Here is a 27,610-nt window from a genome sequence, read left to right as displayed (position 1 = left end):
TTAAACATTACTTAAACTAAATACACATTATTCCATCTTGTTCATAAAAAAGAAAATATTCCACTTAAACTTCCAAATCTTTTTATTGATAAAAATATAATAAAAAGGGAAATATCGTTAAAGTTTTTGGGCGTAATACTTCATGAAAATGTTACATGGAGAGAACATTTCAGTGTTATTGAGAATAAGGTTTCTAAAAATATTGGTATATTGTATAAAGCTAAATAGTTCTTAAACCAATCTTGTCTTAAATACATATACTTTTCATTTATACACTGTTAGCTAAACTATGCTAACATTGCTTGGTGCAGCACCAATGTTACAAAGTTAAGTAAACTTCTATGTAAACAAAAACACGCCATTAGGATTATTACAAATGAAAATCGCTTCTCTCATTCAAAAATACTTTTTAGTAAACTTAATATTCTAAATGTTTATAAATTAAATCTCTATCATGATCTTATATTTATGTTTACTTGATAAAAAAATGGCACCATATTTATTCAACTCTTTATTTAAAAAAATAAATCATATATACAGCACAAGATTTTCAAATAATAACTATACTCAATCCAAAACCTACTATTCTGCCACTAAATACACAATCACAAACCGAGGGCCTAAATTCTGGAATACACTTTTAAATAATGATCTTAAAACACTTTCTTCGCTTAATCAATTTAAAACTAAACTTAAGCAAAATCTTTTACTAAACGACAATGAACTAAATTTCTTCTGAAGCGTTTAAAATGAGAGTACTATTATTAATAACTTAGTATTATTAATTGTTTATTACTAAGAATAGACAATTCAAATACATAAATATGATAAATAATCTTGTCTCTAGTCTTGTTTCTGTTTATCTTATTTTTTTTGTTTTGTCTTTTTTATTTGTTTGTTTGCTTTTTCTTCTTTATTGTTGGTCTTTTTAGTAAGTAAAGTAAACTTAAGCGTTAATAAAAAAAATGATTTATAGCATATGTAACTTTTACGGTTTTTATTAGCATTGTAATTTACGGTATATTTATTACGGGGCTTAGTGATAAGGCAACTATAGTCTTCTTTTTGCCCCGGTCATATATGGTTTTTATTCATGAACATTGTTATTGTAAATACTATTAACGACGAAATATATAATAATAAAAATAAAAAAAGGAGAAAACGATTACACTTTTTTAAAGGACATTTAAGGTTTTTATTTTTTAAGTATAATTAAGGTTTTTAAGGAGTAGTGGGAACACTATTATGTGCTTATTTATACTTTATCAAAATTGTTGATAATTTTTTTAAAATTGCTTATTTAGGGAAGAGTGGGACGCGGGAGAAGTGGGACTGCCTGAAATTTCTAGTTAGGAGTGGTGCCTAAATAATTTTATTTAATGTAAACAGTTCTATTTCTTGCCCTCTATATAGCACTTGTGCTCACATTTGTCCCACTTTACCCCAATGGCACGGTTTTTCTAAATGAAAAAATTTATATACTTAGTTATTATTGACTGGAAATCTAAGGGGTATTGAATTGGTGCCCAAAAGGAATATTTATTCTTAAAAACTTGCTTGGTTCAGTTTATACAGAGTGGTGCAGAGTAAACGCATGTTTTTCGAACCGCTATTACGCAGCGACGGGAGAGGGTATTGACCTTGAACGAATGTTGGCAGACGGCCCAAACAATGCCGTTTCAGTCGCTATGGAGCATTGGAGCGTACAACATTGTATGTTCGTTGTCGAGTAGTTTTTAAGAAACAATGATTCTGTAATCACAGTGCAACGTCTTTTCCGTCAATATTTTAGAGTTGGACGTCAAGGTGCAGTGCCTGATCGAATTACCGTACTCCGATGGGTTGCAGCGTTTAGAAGTATGGTTCTGTGATGAAAAAGAAACCACCTAGTCTTCCCCGTTCAGTTCGTACTCCGGAAAATGTAGACCGAGTCAGAACGGCAGTTGTTACTAGTTGTTACAAAATAATGATCGTCCAACAGCTTAATGAAGGGGATTTTGAACAGTGCAAAGAATTTTGTCGCATAATGAATGAAATGTTTACGGAAGATCCCGATGCTACAGTCTTGATGAGTGATGAAGCACATTTTCATTTTGACGGTTACATCAATGTTTAAAACTGTCGGTATTGGGCATCGGAGAAGTCACAAGAATTACTTCAAAGACCTCTGCACAGTTTAAAGGTAACAGTGTGGTGCTGCATTTCAAAGTTGGGGATTGTTGGACTCTATTTTTTTGAAGAGGAAGGAATTGCAGTTACTGTTACATCAGCTCGCTACGTTGAAATGTTAAACAACTTTCTTCATCCAGAACTTGAAAAGCGTCAAATGAACATGAGAGACATTTGGTTTTAGCAGGATGGTGCCACAGCTCACACGGCGAGAGCATCCATGGAAGTGGTTCGACAAATGTTCCCAGGACATGTGATTTCGAGATTTGGTGATGCTCAATGGCCCCCTCGCTCACCCGACCTGTCGATATGTGACTTCCTTTTGTGGGGATATTTGAAATCAAAAGTGTACATGAACAAGCCTCGCACACTCAATGACTTTAAGAATTCCACTCGTCAGGAAATTGAAGCCGTGCCGAATGAAATATTGGAGAGAGCCGTCCGTAATTTTCAGAAGAGGATCCAAATTTGTATCTAGTCATTTAGAAGAAATTATTTTCCGAACCTAAATATGGTATGTAATTTCAAAAACTGCATTAAAAAAGCATTTAATACTTGCTTTTATTATTTTCAACCCATCGTGTTCCAGTAATTTAATATTGAAAAACATGCGTTTCCTCTGCACCACCCTTTACATCAAATAAAAGAGATATTACAATTACCCTAAAAAAAATGTACGTGTCCCACTTCTACTAATTTATTATTTACTCATGTATTTGCCGTTAAAATGAAATGTAATTTACGGAAAATTTGATATTCTTTATGTAAATCAAAGAAAATTCTTTTTTAGATATTATTTTCGGTGACAAACAATCTATTTTGTATCTAAAATATTCGCTAGAAATAAACTTTTATACGAACGGGAAATTCATTTACGGAATGTATTTGACAGCTGCGAAAACCAAACCTCCCGTTTCTTAACGGAAAAAATCCAATGTATTTTAACGGAGACGTTTATTTACAGAAACTTTCGTTTACATGCAGGTTTTTCCGTAAAAAAAGGGAGGTCTACATACATACAGGTTTTCCATAAAAAAACGGGAGGTTTGGGCACCGCAGCTACCGGCATTTTCCCGTAAAAAACGCGATATTTATTTAACAGTTAATAGCAAGTCAAAAATTCTCCAGCAATCAAAATTTCGTTTTAAAATGACTTATTTTTTAAATTAAAAAAATCAATCTATTGTCAACTTAAAAATTTTATAGAAATCAATGAAAATAATTTAATATTGGATTGGATTCTTTGGTAAAGTTTTAAAATATCTTTTTGCTGATATATAGATTGGCTCCAAACAAGCGAAGTTAGTTTTTTTGCAACCTATTTATATATATATATGTATATTTATATATATATATATATATATATATATATATATATATATATATATATATATATATATATACACAAGGTGTCTGCAATTATTTTCTGATGGATTTTTCTGATTCACTACATGTTTTCCCTAATTTAATTTAAAATTACCAAAACTCAACTCCAGAAAAAAATAGCCTTATATTCTTTTCAAAAAATGGTCTTCAATTGTATAAAATACATTAATAAATGCCAAAAGTAGGGGAGACCGGGGCTAGTTGGCTCGGTTTTTACTCTATGAGCTCTGTAGCCCTAACAGTACATTTTTTTAAAAATATTAAAGTGTAGTCTTAAAGAGTATGGATTAGGGTATCTTATAAAATTTGCATTCATTTACAAAAAAAAATTCTTCGGGCCTTTCCGGACCCTCAAAAAAAAAAAAAAATTTGCGCCAACTTACCCCACCACGGGGTAAGTTGGCGCAAACTATAAAAATGATTATTAATGCACTATTACGTGCAAAATTAATAGAAATTTTTTTTAAATTAATTTTTGCAACAATTTTATCCCAAAATTTAATATTACTTTTAGCTGGTACCAAATATTAGTCCGTATAAAAGGCAAACAGTAACCCACCTTTTATCTGTGGAAAAAAAAACTAAACAAAATTTTTTTGTAAGAATAAATATTTTCAATATTGTTAAAAATAAAAAAAATAATTTTATAAAAAAAAATATTTTTTTCCATAGTAAATGCTATGAGCCAACTTACCCCGTGAAAAATTTGTCAACTTACCCCGAAAGCTTTTTTTTTAATAAACAGTCTATAGATCCTGAAAAACGGCAGCTTTGAAAAAAAAGTCTGACTGGATAGAGTAAAACAATTGTGACTGGAACTTTTACAATAATTTTTTTTTCATACGACAGAATATTTTCTTTGTAAAGTAAAAAGGAAGCGATGTTCTAAAAGTTACGTTTTTGTCCAAAAAACGCATAAATCTCAATATCTCCCATGCGCATGCGCGAATCCTAACAATACTACAGTGAATGATGAAATGGTCAATAAGGAAGTTTCTGAGTAATTTTTGTCACTTTCTGATGAAAGGCTCTAAAGATAAACGCAGTTCGTCAACTTACCCCTGCGGCCAACTAGCCCCGGTCTCCCCTACCATGTTTATAAATCGGCTAAATAAATTTTTATGTTTACAATTACATAAGTTTGATGAAAGTTATGTAACATTGAAACATTTCCACTGATTTTTCCAAAATTCAACACATCTCTGTGTTGTATCAATAATTCTTCCCTGATATTTTTGAAGTTATCTGAATTCCCTGACTTTTCCTTATTTTCTCTGATCTAACAGGCACCCTGTATATAGATTGGTTCAAAACAACAGTTGACATTTAATTTTTTATCAACAATAATAAAAAAAATACTAATTAAATAATACTAAATTTATAACATAAATCGTTTTTTCCGCTTTTTCTATCTCTTTTATAATCATTTTATATAATAAGTGTTCGAGAAAAATCATTTTTTTAAAAATGCAATTAATTCAAGATTTTGCAATGAAATAATTTCTACAAACAATGCAAGTCTTATTAAACTTTGGAAACATATCGGACATCAATAAAATTCTTGTATCTAGAAACCAATAAAGAAATTGTATCTTTGCTCGAGACACATGGATTGCTAGGCAGAATAAAACAGGTTTGATGAAAATGCGTCTAAACAATCAACATCAAACATCAAAAAAACATCAAACATCAAAAAAACATCAACTAAAAAAGCAAAATATAAACTTAAAAACAAAGTTAAATAAAAAAACAAAGTTAAATAAAAAAACAAAGTTAAATAAAAAAACAAAGTTAAATAAAAAAAAACAAAGTTAAAAAAACAAAACAAAGACAACAGCAATAAAAACTTATCATAAAACTAAAAGACTAAAATCAAACATTTGAAAACAAGCCCAAGCGATAAATGAAAAAAGCTGAAATAAATCAAACATTTGAAAACAAGCCCGAGCGATAAATGAAAAAAGCTGAAATAAATCAAACATTTGAAAACAAGCCCAAGCGATAAATGAAAAAAGCTGAAATAAATCAAACATTTGAAAACAAGCCCAAGCGATAAATGAAAAAAGCTGAAATAAATCAAACATTTGAAAACAAGCCCAAGCGATAAATAAAAAAAGCTGAAATAAATCAAACATTTGAAAACAAGCCCAAGCGATAAATGAAAAAAGCTGAAATAAATCAAACATTTGAAAACAAGCCCAAGCGATAAATGAAAAAAGCTGAAATAAATCAAACATTTGAAAACAAGCCCAAGCGATAAATGAAAAAAGCTGAAATAAATCAAACATTTGAAAACAAGCCCAAGCGATAAATGAAAAAAGCTGAAATAAATCAAACATTTGAAAACAAGCCCAAGCGATAAATGAAAAAAGCTGAAATAAATCAAACATTTGAAAACAAGCCCAAGCGATAAATGAAAAAAGCTGAAATAAATCAAACATTTGAAAACAAGCCCAAGCGATAAATGAAAAAAGCTGAAATAAATCAAACATTTGAAAACAAGCCCAAGCGATAAATGAAAAAAGCTGAAATAAATCAAACATTTGAAAACAAGCCCAAGCGATAAATGAAAAAAGCTGAAATAAATCAAACATTTGAAAACAAGCCCAAGCGATAAATGAAAAAAGCTGAAATAAATCAAACATTTGAAAACAAGCCCAAGCGATAAATGAAAAAAGCTGAAATAAATCAAACATTTGAAAACAAGCCCAAGCGATAAATGAAAAAAGCTGAAATAAATCAAACATTTGAAAACAAGCCCAAGCGATAAATGAAAAAAGCTGAAATAAATCAAACATTTGAAAACAAGCCCAAGCGATAAATGAAAAAAGCTGAAATAAAATATTAATAATATAATTAATTCTAAACCTAAAAAAAAGCCTAAAAATAAAAACATAAAAAACTTTTTTTAATATAAATAACGAAACAAATATAATTAAAAAAAAAAATAACGAAACAAATATAATTTTGTATTTTATAATTCTATTTATACAAAAAACATCAACTTTCTTATTGACATAACAATCTTGAAAGTTAATGCTATTAAGTTTATGATCGCCTCAATAAGATAAACATCTTTTTTTTATATATAAATAAAATATCGACTATTTTAACATTAATATAAGAATAATATTTTTTTCCTAAAAAAATTATTAATAAAATATTTTTTAGAGTACAACTTCATTAATAATATATTAGCAAATTAGTAAAAACAATTGGTAAATTAAAATGTTTATCTGTACTGCTAACGTATTTTAAACGTAATCGAAAACACTATCACTAGACTTGGTAGCCGCCGCCTCTATTCATCCGCTGCCGCCAGTTTTTTATTAATAGCCACTAATAGCCGTTATTTTATTCAAAATGCAGCCGTCGCTAAAATACAGCTGAAATGGTCAGTTTTTGTTTTATTAAAACTATAATGTTACGCTCAATCTTTTTTTTTTTCTCGAATTTTTATGAGTTTTGTTGTGCTTACTTCATTTTTACGCTTATTTTTCGTTTGACCATGGCAATATAATAATTTTTACTTCCATGGTTTGACTCGGTTTATAATTTGATAACAAATATTTCTTATTTACCGTCGCATTAGGAGCAAACTGCATATAAAAGAAATTTCCTTTTCTTCCTGGTACATTTACTATTTGGTAATTAGAGATTTAATATGAAAAGATCAATAAATAATACATCATTATCTTGTCGCGAACCAAATGAAAACTCATCAATAAAATATTTGAAGATAAGATTGTGCAGCACCTTTAAAAAAAAATGTGCTTCACTTCTTTGGAATTATTATGGAAATTAGTAGCTGAAAATGGTCAAAATCTTGATGAAAGCAATTACTATTGCAAACCATGTTTGGAAATTGAAAAAGCCAAATTAGATAATAAAAAGCCTGCCCATTTGTCGAAAATTCATTCAGTAAAACGTTCTACATCAAGTGGAAACATGAAAAATCATTTGTTTTTAGCACACAAAATTATTACTGATAAAGTATCTACTGAAGAAAAAAATAACAACATCTTAAAAAATGAATGAATGGAATAGAAAACAGTGAATGGGATAGAAAAATTTTTACTTTAGCTTGTACACCACTGGAAAACCACACAGCAGGAAATACTGCAGATTTTATGAAGAATGTTATTAAAGATATGTTTAGCAAGCAGTATGGAGAGTTACATTTGCATAATGTTCACGATGGTGCTGCAAATATGATGAAGACTTCTAGTCTACTGGGTTGTGAAGAGTCACAACATTGCTTAGGTCATGTGCTAAATTTACTTCTGGTTTCTGATAATCTTAACAAATGTTCCGAAGTCTTAAAATTGCTCAAGAAATGTCGAAATATTGTTACATGTTTGAGCTTCAAATCTACTGTTCTAATTAACGAATTTTTGTGTACAAATGATGATGTGGATGTTTATAATAAATTACGAAAAATTGCTGAAGTAAAAGAACTTGTTAATCTTAATGAGCAATTCCCAATTAAACTAATATTGAATGAAAATCAATTAAACCCAAATGATAATCCGGGTATTGTAGATAGTGAAGATGAACATGAAAAAAATGATAATCTATTTGAAGAGAACTCAAAATACAAATCTAAACAACATAAAAGTTTAAAACTCCAAGTATGTAGTCGATGGAACAGTGCACTTTTTATGACAGAGTCTATTGAACAATTATATAGTGGTGTAAAAAAACTTTTAAAAAAAATTGGAAAAAGAGAATCGTGTCTAGATGAATTTGATCTAAAATTATTAAGTGAACTTGTAAAGTTCCTTAAACCATTTCAAAATTTGACAGAAGTTGTGAGTGGGGGTAACTCTCTCTCTATTTTGCCATTGGTCAAGCATAAAGTTGCATCACTCCTCCAGGTATCTTCTAACGATTTACCTGTGATAAAAAAGCTTAAATTAGCTTGTAGCTCAAAATTAGAACAGCGTCTGAAACTGTCAAAAACAGCTAAATTATTATGTTTGTTAGATCCAGCTGTTAAATCCATCTTTCCAAATAATGATGCAACTGATATACTCTTAGAGACTTTATCAAGTTTTACAGAAAGTTCAAATTCAAATTCAGCAATTAACAATGCAGTTGATAAAAATGACAATAAACTACTAAAAGATGGTAAGCTAAATAATATAAAATAAGATGGTAAGCTAAATAAATAAAAGTTATCATATAAATAAAATAAAAAGGTTGAATAATAAAACTAATTTTAATTAATCAAATATTAAACAAACATTCAATTGACCAAAAATATTGTTCAATTAAATGTTTATGTTGTTCAATTAAAACCATTATGATGTTCAATTAAAATCATTATGTTTTAGAAAATCATCCAACTGCGAAGAAATTACTGCTTCTAGAAATAAAAACTACGGTACCAAATCATGATCAAAGTAAACATCAAACACTAGCAAGGGAAGTAAATAATTATGTTAGTTGTCTGCCAACAGAAGAAGAAGAAGAAAAAGATCCTGTGGTGTTTTGGAAAAATAACCATGAAAAATTTCCCTATCTGGCACGTTTGGCGAATGAATATTTATGTATTCCATCAAGTAGTGTAGCAGTAGAATCCATGTTTTCAACTGCTGGATTGATTGTTAGTTCTCGCAGAAGTTTACTGGATCAAACTAATATGAATATGATTATTTTTATACACGAAAACATTAATTTGCTGTGAAATAATTTAGGGGTGTGTTATAAATTTAGTAATAACTAAAAACAAGAGAGGATATTTTGACTTTTAGCCGGCTAGCCAGCCTCATTCTTTATAAGCCAGCCGCAGCTAGTTTTGTGTTTTTTTTTAGTGGCTAGCTGGCTATCCAGTCACTTGAACTTGTGAGCCAGCCATTTGTTCTATTTACCAATAGCTTGCAAGTCTAACTATCACTAATAAAAATAATCCATTGCAAAGTTAGCATCTGCTAAGGTTGCTTCTCTATATCGTGCTTGCCATTTTCTTACTTCAGATACCATTTTCTACCTCAACTAATCTCATATTTGTCTAATGTTACTCTTTTTCTTCTAGACAAGGTTCAAAAACGCATCGTACATGAAGTTCCATCGTCGTAAAGTTGCATCTCTTTAACTTTTCTACAAATACTATCCTGCTTGCTGCTCAAACATGTCTAGTTCCATCAACTCATTTTTGCTTTACTCGTTATTTATCAAAGTCTTTTTACTATATCTGCCCCATCATGCTCTAAAAACTTTTATTCATCTAATTTTTTTTCTAGCTTTTCAATGCCTTAAAACTTCTTGTTCTTTAACACTATTTAACACTACACTTGTTCTTTAACACTATTTAACACTACACTTGTTCTTTAAACACTATTTAACACTACACTTGTTCTTTAAACACTATTTAACACTACACTTGTTCTTTAAACACTATTTAACACTACACTTGTTCTTTAAACACTATTTAACACTACACTTGTTCTTTAACACTATTTAACACTACACTTGTTCTTTAAACACTATTTAACACTACACTTGTTCTTTAAACACTATTTAACACTACACTTGTTCTTTAAACACTATTTAACACTACACTTGTTCTTTAAACACTATTTAACACTACACTTGTTCTTTAAACACTATTTAACACTACACTTGTTCTTTAACACTATTTAACACTACACTTGTTCTTTAACACTATTTAACACTACACTTGTTCTTTAAACACTATTTAACACTACACTTGTTCTTTAACACTATTTAACACTACACTTGTTCTTTAACACTATTTAACACTACACTTGTTCTTTAAACACTATTTAACACTACACTTGTTCTTTAAACACTATTTAACACTACACTTGTTCTTTAAACACTATTTAACACTACACTTGTTCTTTAACACTATTTAACACTACACTTGTTCTTTAAACACTATTTAACACTACACTTGTTCTTTAAACACTATTTAACACTACACTTGTTCTTTAACACTATTTAACACTACACTTGTTCTTTAAACACTATTTAACACTACACTTGTTCTTTAACACTATTTAACACTACACTTGTTCTTTAAACACTATTTAACACTACACTTGTTCTTTAACACTATTTAACACTACACTTGTTCTTTAAACACTATTTAACACTACACTTGTTCTTTAAACACTATTTAACACTACACTTGTTCTTTAAACACTATTTAACACTACACTTGTTCTTTAAACACTATTTAACACTACACTTGTTCTTTAAACACTATTTAACACTACACTTGTTCTTTAACACTATTTAACACTACACTTGTTCTTTAACACTATTTAACACTACACTTGTTCTTTAAACACTATTTAACACTACACTTGTTCTTTAAACACTATTTAACACTACACTTGTTCTTTAAACACTATTTAACACTACACTTGTTCTTTAAACACTATTTAACACTACACTTGTTCTTTAACACTATTTAACACTACACTTGTTCTTTAAACACTATTTAACACTACACTTGTTCTTTAACACTATTTAACACTACACTTGTTCTTTAAACACTATTTAACACTACACTTGTTCTTTAAACACTATTTAACACTACACTTGTTCTTTAAACATTATTAAACACTACACTTGTTCTTTAAACACTATTTAACACTACACTTGTTCTTTAAACACTATTTAACACTACACTTGTTCTTTAAACACTATTTAACACTACACTTGTTCTTTAACACTACACTTGTTCTTTAAACACTATTTAACACTACACTTGTTCTTTAAACACTATTTAACACTACACTTGTTCTTTAAACACTATTTAACACTACACTTGTTCTTTAACACTATTTAACACTACACTTGTTCTTTAAACACTATTTAACACTACACTTGTTCTTTAAACACTATTTAACACTACACTTGTTCTTTAACACTATTTAACACTACACTTGTTCTTTAAACACTATTTAACACTACACTTGTTCTTTAACACTATTTAACACTACACTTGTTCTTTAACACTATTTAACACTACACTTGTTCTTTAAACACTATTTAACACTACACTTGTTCTTTAAACACTATTTAACACTACACTTGTTCTTTAAACACTATTTAACACTACACTTGTTCTTTAAACACTATTTAACACTACACTTGTTCTTTAACACTATTTAACACTACACTTGTTCTTTAAACACTATTTAACACTACACTTGTTCTTTAAACACTATTTAACACTACACTTGTTCTTTAACACTATTTAACACTACACTTGTTCTTTAAACACTATTTAACACTACACTTGTTCTTTAAACACTATTTAACACTACACTTGTTCTTTAAACACTATTTAACACTACACTTGTTCTTTAAACACTATTTAACACTACACTTGTTCTTTAAACACTATTCAACACTACACTTGTTCTTTAAACACTATTTAACACTACACTTGTTCTTTAAACACTATTTAACACTACACTTGTTCTTTAAACACTATTTAACACTACACTTAGTTTTTTAGAAACTCCCAACTTAATAGTCGTTTCTTGCAGCCTTGTTGGAAGTGAATTAGATATAAACTAAATATTAAGAACTTGCCCTGTTTATTTTGAAACATACAAAAACCCCATAAACCCCATTGCTATTTTAGTGCTCTCCATTGTTTAGCACAAAAATCTATTACGGTTTCTACTAAATTTGCATACATAGCCTCGTTTTGATTTCAAATATTTAACTTAATTTTTACTGTCAAGTCAAGTTTAAGTCAAATATCTTTAATACTTGGGTTCAAATCTTTTGCATTTGGTGTTAAAATATTGTCCCAAAAATATTCTAAAGCATGTTAACCTGGGTCTTAAAAGCACATTTTTATAGAGATTTTAAAAATAATATTCGTTAGCAATAAAAACAAATTACTTTGAGTTGACATGAGTTGCATATTTAAAATCAAAACGAGAAATGTTTTTTAAACCTATTTGCTATGCACCAGAAATTTTTTTTTGTTGGCCTGTAACATTTGTAAATTTATAAACAAAGCTTAAAAATGTAGAAGCATGTTTTAAATTGAGAGAATTATCTTTTTTAATTTCTTTTAAGTGAGAAGTTTTATTCTACAGAAAAAACTAAATATTTCAAAACCATTATGTTCAACAAAATGTCGCTCTGAAATGTAATGCAAAAAACATATATTTTAAAAACTGATTGTAAAAGAAAAATTTCATTTTGTAAATTGCATTTATTTGTTTTCATTTAATTATTCAAATATTGTGTTGCACTGTTATTATATATGTTAGTGAGCATAATCCAAAAATGTCGTATTCTGAAAGTGTTTATTTTTAGCAATATAGCCAATATAGCTATTTTTAAAATTAGCATTACACAAAATTTGAAATTTAATTTTTAACATATTATAAAAGAATATATTAAAAATTAAAAATTTTAAGACCTTCCATTGCTATTGTTTCTTTCTGTAGCGATAATTTTATAAAGCATCATACCTTTATAGACGGTGCAGATGAAAGTTTTAATTGATCACCAAATGACATATTAAACCAAAACAGAACACCTGTTAAACTTCCATCATTTTCTATCTTAATCTCAATATGGTTCTCCGAAGACATAAACAAATCCAACTCCTTTATGGCAAAACAAATTTATTTAAAAACATAATTCCTTTCTATAGTATTAAAATACATATATATATATATATATATATATATATATATATATATATATATATATATATATATATATATATATGTATGTATACATACATACATGTATATACATATATATACACATATATATATATACATATAATTATGTATACATACATACATGTTCATATATATATATATACATATATATATACATATACATATATATATATATATATATATACATATATATATATATATATATATATATATATATATATATATATATATATATATATATATATATACATATATATATATATATATATATATATATATATATATATATATATATATATATATATATATATATATATATACAGGGTGTGGAAAAAGTTTCCGTACAAAAATAAAAACAGCAAAAACAGCAAAAGTTCCTGTTCAAGACGAGAAACAAATTACACTTTAATTTAAAACAAAATAATACTTAAAAAAATACTAAAAGAATACGAAGGAATACAAAAGAATACTAAAAACACACTATAATATTGAAAGAAAACACCATACAGATAATTTTTTTAAATTAACTTTTTCCGCACCCTGCATGAATGTATGTATATATATATATATATATATATATATATATATATATATATATATATATATATATATATATGTATATATATATACATATATATATATATATATACATATATATAAATATATACATATATATATATATATATATATATATATATATATATATATATATATATATATATATATATATATATACATACACACACACACACACATATATATATAAATAAATATATATATATATATATATATATATATATATATGTATATATATATATATATATATATATATATATATATATATATATATACATATACATACACACACACACACATATATATATATAAATAAATATACTTATATATATATATATATATATATATATATATATATATATATATATATATATATATATATATATATATATATATATATATATATAAATATATATATATATACATACATACATACATACATACATACATACATACATACACACACACACACACATATATATATATAGACACACACACACAACATTTAAATAAAAAATAAAATATGTATAATAAACCTTTTTGTTATTAATCCCAGCAGAAAGATCTAATTGAAAACATAAAAAAGAAGTTGATAACAACTGATACTCTAAAGTTACACCTTCAATGTCAGGATGTGTTGATACCTGGAAATTGTCAAAACATTTTAAAATTTTGAGAGTTTGACCAAGTATTTTAGCAATACTTTATGACTTAAGGTTTTTTAGTTTTGAAGTAGGGCAGCTTATTGTTTTCATGTTGTTATAAAATTTTCAAATCGAAGAAGTGCAGAAATTTTTTTCTACTATTTTTTGTCACTTTTTTAAAAAAAAGTGAAAAACAAAACAAAAAAAAAACAAAAAACAACTAATAAATTAGAAATGATGATCATTTAATCCTGTGATAAATAAAAAACTTCTTTTTATACTAAAATTCTTAACACATTTTTATCAACATATATCTCTGGATATGAAAAAACATACATAAATAAATATAATATAAAAAAATAAATATAATATAATTTTCAAGATAATATTGAAATATTAAATAATTTAGTACTTTTTGACATTAACATTTAATAACATTTTTGAAATTCCTGAAACACTTTCCAGAAGATTACAGCATATTGGATTACAGCAGATTACTTTCCGGAAGATACATCATATTGGTGGAACACTTCCTGGAAGATTTGACACCGTATTGGTAGAACACTTCCTGGAAGATTTAGCACCATAATACTGGAAAACTTTCTGGAAGATACACCATATTGGTGGAACACTTCCTGGAAGATTTGACACCATATTGGAACTTATTGAACATTTATTGAAAGTATAAAAATGTTTCAATTAAAAAAAAATTTCTGTGATTTTCTTTTAAAAATAATATCCAGGAATTTTCAATTTATAATTAAAACTAATAAGTTAATTTGTTGTCATTTAATTATAAATAACTTGATAAAACAATATAAAGGAAAATGCAAGCAAAATATGTTGCAGTAAATTTAACAAATAGAAAAGTCAAGCAAAAAAATTATTAAGATCAGTGTTTTGACTATAACTTAGTAACTGTAAAAACTTTCTTACATAAACATAAAAATAATGTAAATTAAAATTTAATCTAATAAAAATTTGCATAGAATAATACTGGATCAGTTGATTATTACTTATTTAAATACATGGTCAGTTTTTTGCTTAGTTAAAAACTGTCTATTATATCCATGTGACATCAATATTTACCTCTCATATACTTTATTTTAAATTTACAAAAGCAAAAAGGAGTGACACATGGACATAGTTAACTAAAGTTGATTAACTAAGAAAGATATTAACTAATCATGCATAATTAGTAAAAATTTTTTTTGCAAATTTAACTCTTGTATAAATATTAAAAATAAAGATTTATTTTTTTCTCGACTATAAAATTAATACCAGATAATTTACGAAAGAAAAATTAGCATAAAAAAAAAGAGGTCAACAAGAAGAAAATATAATAAAACTTTTGAATATAATTATATTTAGTCTTCAACAAAAATGTTAAAAAAAAATTATTATCTGTTAGGTTTCTGTAAAATTTTTAAAATTTTTATGAGTTTATTAAAGGTTTATTTTGTAATGAGTAAAATGTTTGCTTTGTAAGCCTGAAGTTCAAACCTGGTAGTGCCACCTTAACTTTTTTCATGCAGCTACCTTGTTCTTCAAATTCTGTGTTTCAAAGTTACAGAACTGAATGATAGGTGTAACAATAAATAAAAAAAAGAGACAGAACTGAATGAGGGGTGTAACAACAAATAAAAAAAAGTTACAGAACTGAATGAGGGGTGTAACAACAAGTAAAAAAAAGTTACATAACTGAATGAGGGGTGTAACAACAAATAAAAAAAAGCTACAGAACTGAATGAGGGGTGTAAAAAAAAAAAGAATGAGGGGTGTAACAACAAATAAAAAAAAAGGTAGGTGACTACTTTTGGGAGGTGAATATAGTTGAAAAAATAAATGAGGGGTGTAAAAAAAAAAAGAATGAGGGGTGTAACAACAAATAAAAAAAAAGGTAGGTGACTACTTTTGGGAGGTGAATATAGTTAAAAAAATAAAACATTTCAAAAAAGATTTTTACAAAAAAATTGTGATACAACTATTGTTATTTTTTTATTTTTAGTTTTGTTTTTAGCTTACACTTTGAAACACAATATGAAAATCCTAAGATTTCCTAAATAATTCAACATTTTGAGACACAATTTTTAGCACAAACAATCTAGCTACATAAAAAGGTTGTTCAGACTTGAATATTAATGCAATTGCAAAAGAATTCAAGAGATGAATTTTAAACTGCTTCTCTGGGTTTGTCTTTTAAAAAAGTGGATGCGTGCCAATATTTTTAGTGCCACTCAGTAAAATGTTCCAAGTCAAATGAACATTTAAATTCAAAGAGTTGAACAGCTTTGTTTTAGTTTACAAGAAATTCCTTCAGCAGTATGAAGAGTTGCATTTTTTTGGCAAAGTGTTTCAGCCGCTAATTTGATTGGCTCAAGATAATAAAGAGCTTCTGTTTCTTATTTGATTTGCTTAAGAGAATAAAGAGCTTCAGCTACTAATTTGATTGGCTCAAGAGAATAAAGAGCTTCAACTGCAAATTTGAGAGGCTCAGGATAAGATATAATCAGTGTTGGGTAAAATCATTTTTTTAATGATTTTAAATCAAATTCATAAAAAAAAAAAGATTTTATATCATGAAATCATGGTTTCAAAATCACAATATTAGCTAACAAATTATAAAAGAATGTATAAAAACAGTATGAAAATTCATTGTGAGTCTTGGTTTAGTTTTATTAATGTTATTTTTTCAAGAATATCTGAAAGCCTGTTTCTTCTAGATGTCTCTATTAAGCCTGTTTCTTCTAGATGTCTCTATTAAGCCTGTTTCTTCTAGATGTCTCTATTAAGCCTGTTTCTTCTAGATGTCTCTATCAAGCCTGCAATACTAAAAAAGGGATCCACAGCTGCTGATAAAGGAATTGCTGTATTTTATCAAATGAAAACTTTTTTGATTATGTGGTAAGCATTGTTGTTGAGATAATTTATCATGGAACAATCCGACAAGTACAAACAGACCTGAAATGGTAGAAATTAACTATTATTATTAAACAGTTCAAAATTCAATAACATGACATCAGACAATCATTCACAATAACATGACATCAGACAATCATTCACAATAACATGACATCAGATAATCATTCACAATAACATGACATCAGACAATCTTTCACAATAACATGACATCAGACAATCATTCACAATAACATGACATGTAAAAAAAAAAAGAATGAGGGGTGTAACAACAAATAAAAAAAAAGGTAGGTGACTACTTTTGGGAGGTGAATATAGTTAAAAAAATAAAACATTTCAAAAAAGATTTTTACAAAAAAATTGTGATACAACTATTGTTATTTTTTTATTTTTAGTTTTGTTTTTAGCTTACACTTTGAAACACAATATGAAAATCCTAAGATTTCCTAAATAATTCAACATTTTGAGACACAATTTTTAGCACAAACAATCTAGCTACATAAAAAGGTTGTTCAGACTTGAATATTAATGCAATTGCAAAAGAATTCAAGAGATGAATTTTAAACTGCTTCTCTGGGTTTGTCTTTTAAAAAAGTGGATGCGTGCCAATATTTTTAGTGCCACTCAGTAAAATGTTCCAAGTCAAATGAACATTTAAATTCAAAGAGTTGAACAGCTTTGTTTTAGTTTACAAGAAATTCCTTCAGCAGTATGAAGAGTTGCATTTTTTTGGCAAAGTGTTTCAGCCGCTAATTTGATTGGCTCAAGATAATAAAGAGCTTCTGTTTCTTATTTGATTTGCTTAAGAGAATAAAGAGCTTCAGCTACTAATTTGATTGGCTCAAGAGAATAAAGAGCTTCAACTGCAAATTTGAGAGGCTCAGGATAAGATATAATCAGTGTTGGGTAAAATCATTTTTTTAATGATTTTAAATCAAATTCATAAAAAAAAAAAGATTTTATATCATGAAATCATGGTTTCAAAATCACAATATTAGCTAACAAATTATAAAAGAATGTATAAAAACAGTATGAAAATTCATTGTGAGTCTTGGTTTAGTTTTATTAATGTTATTTTTTCAAGAATATCTGAAAGCCTGTTTCTTCTAGATGTCTCTATTAAGCCTGTTTCTTCTAGATGTCTCTATTAAGCCTGTTTCTTCTAGATGTCTCTATTAAGCCTGTTTCTTCTAGATGTCTCTATCAAGCCTGCAATACTAAAAAAGGGATCCACAGCTGCTGATAAAGGAATTGCTGTATTTTATCAAATGAAAACTTTTTTGATTATGTGGTAAGCATTGTTGTTGAGATAATTTATCATGGAACAATCCGACAAGTACAAACAGACCTGAAATGGTAGAAATTAACTATTATTATTAAACAGTTCAAAATTCAATAACATGACATCAGACAATCATTCACAATAACATGACATCAGACAATCATTCACAATAACATGACATCAGACAATCATTCACAATAACATGACATCAGACAATCATTCACAATAACATGACATCAGACAATCGTTCACAAAAACATGACATCAGACAATCATTCACAATAACATGACATCAGACAATCGTTCACAATAACATGACATCAGACAATCGTTCACAATAACATGACATCAGACAATCATTCACAATAACATGACATCAGACAATCTTTCACAATAACATGACATCAGACAATCATTCACAATAACATGACATCAGACAATCATTCACAATAACATGACATCAGACAATCATTCACAATAACATGACATCAGACAATCATTCACAATAACATGACATCAGACAATCATTCACAATAACATGACATCAGACAATCATTCACAATAACATGACATCAGACAATCATTCACAATAACATGACATCAGACAATCATTCACAATAACATGACATCAGACAATCATTCACAATAACATGACATCAGACAATCATTCACAATAACATGACATCAGACAATCATTCACAATAACATGACATCAGACAATCATTCACAATAACATGACATCAGACAATCATTCACAATAACATGACATCAGACAATCGTTCACAATAACATGACATCAGACAATCGTTCACAATAACATGACATCAGACAATCGTTCACAATAACATGACATCAGACAATCGTTCACAAAAACATGACATCAGACAATCGTTCACAATAACATGACATCAGACAATCGTTCACAAAAACATGACATCAGACAATCGTTCACAAAAACATGACATCAGACAATCATTCACAATAACATGACATCAGACAATCATTCACAATAACATGACATCAGACAATCATTCACAATAACATGACATCAGACAATCATTCACAATAACATGACATCAGACAATCATTCACAATAACATGACATCAGACAATCTTTCACAATAACATGACATCAGACAATCATTCACAATAACATGATATCAGACAATCATTCACAATCATATTTAGCATTCCATATTAATTGCACCATAACCAGAAGCTTTTTATTAACACATATGTCAGCTACTTTATCAGCATCACTACGGCAGGTACATGGTATACAGATACATCTGGTATGAAGTGGTAGATACATCTGGTATGAAGTATACATCAGTAAAAATACTAGTATGAAGTGGTAGTTGCAATAGTAAACTTGCAATATCTGTACTATTTATTATCTAACCAACTTCTTCTATAACCATTTTTTGATTGTCTTTCTGTTTGTTGTTGGAGTTATTAATTCCACCCGCAAGTTTTTCTGTTTCTGATTGCCTTTCAGGTTCTTCCTTTGTTATCTCTGTGTCATCTTTAACTAACATATACTCAGAAAATACCTTGACAAAGTTATTGCATTGTCAGTGACTGTAATGATAATTTTGCCAAACTCAAGGTCATGAAAGTTGTGTACATCACATACTACTTCAGCTATTCTATCATAAGTGTGTGAATTGACAACATGTAAGACTAGTAGACTTTCTCTTCTGATCTGGCCAGCAAAATGTCATTCTAATAAAACTTTTATTATTGACTGTTCAAATATCAGCTGTTGTGCATTTGACATCTGTTGCATTAAGCTCATGAAGTCATGAAGTTGTGATATCATTCTATCATACTTCACATTGATTCTGTCAGATTTTTTTTTTTGACATTATTTTAGCTCCTAGAGCTAACCTCCTACAAGTGCTACAAATGCTCGTTTTTCAACTGTGCTTAATGAAAAAATAGAATCGATAATGTAGCCTACAATCAAACTGTCAATTTTACTTTGATTAGACTGATTTGATGTGACAAACAGCTTAGTTTGAATTGCATTTTTACCTTCATATTCACTAAGACTGCCTTTTTTTGTTTTGGTTTATTAATGACAGACTTTTTTTTTGTATGATTTATATTTGTTGACCAGTGATTTGTGTTTAATTTAAATATGCAAATAATATTCTTAATAACTTTCACCACAATTTCCTAATCTAAGTTACTTAAAATCGTATTTTAGTGTACTTTATTCCTATACAATTGAATAATTTATTTTATAATTATTATTCAATGATCAGGGTTGGGGTTGATTATTATACTCTAATCTAGTTCTAACCCTGATTCTAAACCTACACATTAACTTTAACTCTAACCTTGATCATTGATTTATAATGTTATGCATTGAACATAATACATTACTCAATCGCATAGGAATAAAATACGCTAAAATACATTTATTATTTTTATTATTAGTATTTATTATTTTATGTAAACTGAAGAAATATTTGAGGTCAACTGCTGTACTGGGCTACTTTAAGATTAGCCTGCAATTGTATATTGTATTATAAAATTTGTATAACACATTAAATAATAACTAGATTACTTTTTGAAATTAAAAAAGTAAGAAATGAAATCTAACCCTCAAATGCAGCAAAAAATAGTTGAGTTCCTGGCTCCTGAGAGCTCATTGTTGGAACAATTAACACATTTAGCAATATCTTTTTTTTTTTTTCATTAATTAAAAAAAAGAATAATCCATCAAGAATAACTGGCAACGGTTAACTGTTATTGACCATCTTGTAAAAATAACTTGAATGACAAACAAAAATAATAAAGACATAAGTAACATAATTTTAAAATAACTTTAATGACAGATTGCAAATACACTTTCACTTTTGGAATAAAATTGTTTTTATCCATGGTTGCACCTAAAAAAGTCAAGAGTCAGATTCAAATTTATTATTGCTGACTTTATCCTTGTCAATCATTTATTCATGTTTGTTGTGTTAGATATGTTGTGTAGGCTTTTTACATAACTGTCTCAGTCTGGCAATGATTCCAGTGTTAAATGATAAATATTATTACTTGTGTACTTTCAATTTCTCACTGAAGTATACGTACCCAATGTAACTGAAAAGTGTTTTCCAGTTGTTACTAATAAGTTAATAGTGTTTTCAAGTGACTACTCGTGCCTTCTGCAAATTTTTAAATAACTGAATTGCTAGCTTGTAATAGTTTGTAACATTTATTTTTTTAAACATAGTGGATCAATTAATAAAGATGTTAACAATAGCATAAAACTTCCATCCATTTCACACCACATAACCTTCATTTAGTGCTGTAAGTTCGATAGTAAATTCTTCAATTAACTATCTTTGAAAAATACCTTTGTGTGCTCCTTTCTGATAATAAATTTTAATTTCTTCAGTTATACCACAGTCCAGCAGTTGAACTTGAGAATTGACTAGTAATTTTAGATATTTTGCAAGTAACTGTTTTTCCATTGGGTTGTAGTGTTTCCAAAAATTATAACATTTTGAAAAAATATTTAATTCAATCAATTCATAAAATTTCAAGACATTTTTGAGCATTATTTATAATCAGTTTCTCAGCCTAATGTAGGATAGCTATTACCATTTGAGATGTAATGTAGATTAGATTACCATTAGAAATAATTAACAGTTGAAATAATCTAGAAAATCTAAAAATATTTTTTTTTAACTACTCTTTAATATAATTCTTATTTCTCCTTTATAACGTCTTAATAGTAATTTCTATGTATATCATACATTGGTAACCATATATGATATACAATATATCATATATTGGTTACAATATATGATATACATAAAATTGATAACATCACTAATGTTTAGAGTAAAGTTAAGATAACCTTAATAAACAATTGATGCAATCATCAAATTTTTTTAAAAGTAACTTTAAATCTTGATAATAATAATAATTTTGCAACAAATAAAATTTTGTAAACAGAAATCAATTAATAACCGAGTGTAAAGATAACTATGTAAACAACTTGATACAATTTTTTTCTTAACAGTATTAAAGATTCTTTTTAATGCCTAAAAAATGACTTTTTTAAAAAAAACTAGTAAAACAGATTACATAATAGTAATTTTACTAAAAAAACATTATTTGCAATATTACCAAAAATTTATTTGTAACAATATAATAAGTCAATTTTTGGTAAAACCTTAACTGGATCCAGCAGTTCACTGCATTCAGCAGTTCACTGGATTCACTGCATAGGTGCAGCTAACAATTAAAATAGGATTCTTATACAAGTATAATTGATACAAGTTTAATTGATACAAGTATGATTGATACAAGTATGATTGATACAAGTATGATTGATACAAGTATGATTGATAAAAGTATGATTGATACAAGTAAGATTGATACAAGTATGATTTGGGAATACAAGTATACAAGTATGATTTGGGAATATTAAAACTAAATGAACCTAAAATTTTCACCTTAAACTTATTCATGTGCTCAGCAATCTTTAAACCTAATGTAGCTTCATCATCTGCAACCTGGTTCTTTTTAACCAATTTACCTGATGAAATACACAAACCAATGCAGTCTAGTTTAGAAGGAATAAACTCAGTTTCATTTGAGCACACTAACCTAAATTAAATTAAAAAAAAAATCAGTTTTATAAAGATAAAAAAAAGTTAAAAAACAGCAATGTAATAAAAGTATAAAAAAAGAATTTTTTTATAACGATACAGTATAAAAGAAAAAATTATTATTTAATAAATATCTTTCTAATGAAAAATTTTAAAACAAATTATTTGCAAAATTAATTATAAACTTTCAAAAAAAATTATTCAAGGGTGTGTCTTTTTTTAAAGCAAAAAAAAAGGATGAAAATTCTTTTCTTAAAACAAAATTTTTTTTTTAAGGATGAAAATTCTGTTTTATGGTTGTGATAACAAAGATTTGTAAAAAATTGAAAAAAGACTTGATTTTGTCTCTTGGACTACACATTTTAAGCATGTGTGGAGAGATTACACATCTGGAGATGGAGTGTGGAGAGATTACACACCTGGAGATGGAGTTACATATTAACTTATTAACTTATAATAATCCCTATTTTAATAAGATTAATCCTAATTTTGTTCTGCACATTTTTACCATTATATATTTACATTTTTGTAGAAAAAATTCTTTATATAAAAAAATGTTTCCAGTAAAAACACACCCTAAAATAATTTCATTAATACATACTTAATATCAAAAATGTCTTCAATAAAGACACACCCTGTAATCATCATACACCCTGTAATCATCTCATTAATGCATACTTAATATTAACCATATCTTCAATAAAATTATCCTTTATCAAACCATTGCAGTCGATTGGTTCAGAAACAACAAGATCAAACTTCTTGAGTCCTATAACTTCATGGAGTCCTGCAAAATGACAATATTTTAATGACACAAGAACAAATATAAAGAATAGTATATAACAGAATAAGTAAGAGAATTTATTATTTATTTATTAAAATGATATTTATACAAGATATACACTTTCAGTTATAAAAACTGTTATCAACATGTGTCCTGTTTAAAAACTAAAACTTAAAACAGAAATTTTAATTATCCGAAAATAACAAAAAGTATAAAAAGTTTTATAATTATTTAAGCATACATTAATTATTTAAGTGTACATTAACTATTTAAGTGTACATTAATGCTGCTTTAAAATAAAGTGGTTGTTTTTTAAAGAATGATAGTTCTGCTGTTTTTCTAATGTCCGAACTTAATAAAAAGTTTTGCTCCTGTAAAGTAAAAAGAGTTTTTTGTCATTTTGATATTTTTGAAAGTCTCAACAATATTCCTTGTCTGGTACATTTCTTATATTTAATGATTTTGAAGTGATTAGTAAAACTTTCATAAAGTTCATTATTTAAACACTATTTTACAAATAAGCATGAATCTCTTTTGATGATTTTCTTAATTTCCTTGTGATTGTGATGGCTACCAACTATATCTTTTGCACTTCTGTCAAACGAACTTAGTTTGGTTTTGTGTGTTGCTGTAAAATTAAGATTGATGTTGGAATTGTATGTTTATATTGGAACAATAATTTGTCTTTAATTTGCTCAGCAGCTTTAAACGACCGCACACTTTTCTATCCTTAAAATGATTTTTTAAAGAAAGCGTTGGATCAAATTTACATCTTAGGTATTTATATGATTTCACAAAGTTCTTTATTTCTTGTTCATAACTTAAACAAAGTACATTCTTGTTACATTTTTTTGCATTTTTTTAGCATTTCTTGCATTTTTTCCACATTCAAATTAATTATTCGTTCATTATTAAAGTGCTTTGCTATACTGCTTAATTTTGATGACACTCTTGAACAGTATTGAGATGTTTATGACTATTGTATATGATGGCGTCATCTGCATATAATATCATTTTTCTGCTGTTGTAGAGTCTTTAAGTAAACAAGAAGGAAGACCGTCAGTTGCCATCGCTATATTCTTTTTAAGTAATTTTAAAAAGCGTTCTACAAAGATGCATGAAACGTAGGAAATTGATTGAAGATCACGAGTAGGTTTCCAAGTTAAATTAACGAAAAAACTTTTTGTTTAGTTTCTTTAATGACTGTTGAGTAATAGTTAAAAAAGTTGTATAAACTTTTATTTTTATTTGGAAACAACATTAGATTGATATTGCTTTTTGCTGGATATAATTCCTTAATGTATTTCCAGAATTTATCAGGTTTAAGGTTATTTTTGTCTATTTTATTTTTGCGGTATTTAGATTTTGGGTCTTTAACTACATTATTACAGCAATTCTGTAATTGTATTTCAACCAATCTTTTTCATTTTTAGTTTTACAGGCTTAAGAAAAATATATGAACTATCAAAGAGTGAGGCAAAAATAAAAAAAAAACACTTTTAAACATGAATAAACTTTAAAAAAAGTAAAAAATGACTTTTACTTATTGTTCAAATCATTTTTTGCAAGCTATATAGCATGTTACTTTCCACAAAGGCTGAACGGTTAACTAAACTAAACCATTGTTTTGATAAAAACCCAACCAAAAAAAAACACTTTCAATAAAAATACAGTTGAGATGTTTCTCCAAACACAAATCTTAAAAAGCTTACCTATTATAAGTAATGTTCCATCATTATTTAAAATAAAGTTTTTTAAACTGCAACATTTGCCTCCAGTAAAACAAAAAAAATTACTGTATAAAAATAAAACTTATCACATACTATAAAGCATTGGGCGTGTCAGAACTTGAATTTTTTTATTTAATGAAGAATCTACATGTAACAACAGCTTTAATAAAGCATTTGAAGGTTCAATAAACGTGAAGAAGTTATCACCTGAAAAATTGAAAAAATTTATTTTGAAAATAAATAACAATTCCACCTGAAGAACTTTTTAGTTGAAACTTCTTATTTGAATTACTTTTATTATTCAGGATTTGAATAATAAAATTAATTCAAGATATACAATTTGTATAACAAAAAATACCATAATTAAACATTTGCGGATAAAATAATAAAAGAAACCTCCGTGAGAGGCTAGAAGTGGTATTACAGAAACATCAGCACATATAAAGCAAATATTGAGAGCTTCTTTTGAATGATGTAACTTTCTAGATATGCATTGCTCATATCTTTCAAAATATTCACAATCGTTATGTCTTGCAACCAATCGCCTATCAATATCCAAAACCATTACTTCATTTATTTGTGTGTGCTTACCAATATCAATGTCCATTTCCTCATTTTTAAATTGAATAAAAATACATTCCTCCATTATATTTATGCTAAGTGAAACTGCAGTACCTTGTAATGAAATTTAAGTTACATGAAGTTACTGAACCTTGAAATAAACATATTAAATATAATTGGCAACCCTTACACTATCGACAATAAAGTAGCAAAACACTATATATTTAAAAATACCAAGTTTTACTGGAGGAGAATTATGGTTTGTATACACTGCTTGTTCCCAACAACTTTCTTGGTCAGGCTTGGTAGAAATACTAATTGTTTCATCCAAATTCAGAGTGAAATAAACCATAACTGCATCAAAAATTCCATTTTCCAACACATCGACATTAAGCAGTAAATTACTTTCCAAATTATTGAGTTCCTGGAAAAATAAACAATCAGAAAATTTGATAATGCCAATGTTATCTTTAACATTTTCAAAGGATACATCAACATTAAAAAGTAACATCACCTGTGGTGATGTTACCTTTTAATGGTGATGTTACCTATTAATGGTAATGTTACATTTTAATGATGATGTTACTTTTTAATGGTGATGTTACCTTTTAAAGATAATGTTATCTTTTAATGGTGATGTTACATTTTAATTCTGATAATGTTTTTAATGTGGTCTCAGTGGTTTTAATCCCAATTGTTGGTTTTAAAATTACCAAATTAAAAAAAAATTGTAAAATAAATATTAATACTGATGTTATTAAATATGTTGACACGATGAAAAAATATGTTAAGCCATTAAATACTTTATATTATTCCATGAGAAAAATCTCATTTTTAAAAGTGTTGAATCATGTGGGAAACATCTCTTATATTTAGAAATTTTTCTTTTTTAAAGACACATAATTTCATAATCCTACATATAAAAGATCTTTTTGACAGCCAACCTATTTTGAATCAATATATAGCAACATCTTTTTAAAACAATTTGATTATTAATATAACTTACATTTTACATAGAGCCGTTATATATGTCTAGTACCAGGTGGGTCCAGTATACTCTATGAGTAAGAGGCAACGTGACTTTTTAGGTCTTAATTTTAATATCACTTATTAATTAACAAACTGTACAACTTAAATGTTTATAAATTTTTATTAAAAATTATTAAGTTATCATAGTTCAAAATAAAAATTATTAAACAACAACACAAAATTTTAAACATTGAAACACATTTTCAAAAATATAAT

General features: G+C 27.3%; 1 protein-coding gene across 2 annotated transcripts in view; it reads right to left on the bottom strand.

The window, feature by feature from the left end:
• Window positions 1-4,874: 4,874 nt before the first annotated feature.
• The window catches only part of LOC100206587 (protein arginine N-methyltransferase 9), a 28,648-nt gene continuing 5,912 nt past the window's right edge, over window positions 4,875-27,610 (bottom strand). Inside the window, exons 6-13 of one of the 2 annotated variants that reach the window (XM_065814765.1) lie at window positions 26,600-26,789; window positions 26,201-26,479; window positions 25,898-26,011; window positions 23,969-24,077; window positions 23,135-23,288; window positions 14,360-14,467; window positions 13,029-13,166; window positions 4,875-5,205 (exon numbers count right to left, since the gene is read on the bottom strand). In XM_065814765.1, the coding sequence (XP_065670837.1) occupies window positions 5,080-5,205; window positions 13,029-13,166; window positions 14,360-14,467; window positions 23,135-23,288; window positions 23,969-24,077; window positions 25,898-26,011; window positions 26,201-26,479; window positions 26,600-26,789 (1,218 nt within the window). In that variant the 3' untranslated portion in view covers window positions 4,875-5,079. The remainder of the gene's footprint in view (window positions 5,206-13,028; window positions 13,167-14,359; window positions 14,468-23,134; window positions 23,289-23,968; window positions 24,078-25,897; window positions 26,012-26,200; window positions 26,480-26,599; window positions 26,790-27,610) is intronic. The other variant, XM_065814766.1, reaches the window with a different exon arrangement.

The sequence above is a fragment of the Hydra vulgaris genome, chromosome 12 (assembly GCF_038396675.1).
Source record: "Hydra vulgaris chromosome 12, alternate assembly HydraT2T_AEP".
Classification (NCBI taxonomy): domain Eukaryota; kingdom Metazoa; phylum Cnidaria; class Hydrozoa; order Anthoathecata; family Hydridae; genus Hydra; species Hydra vulgaris.
This window is presented reverse-complemented; position numbering and strand designations above follow the sequence as displayed.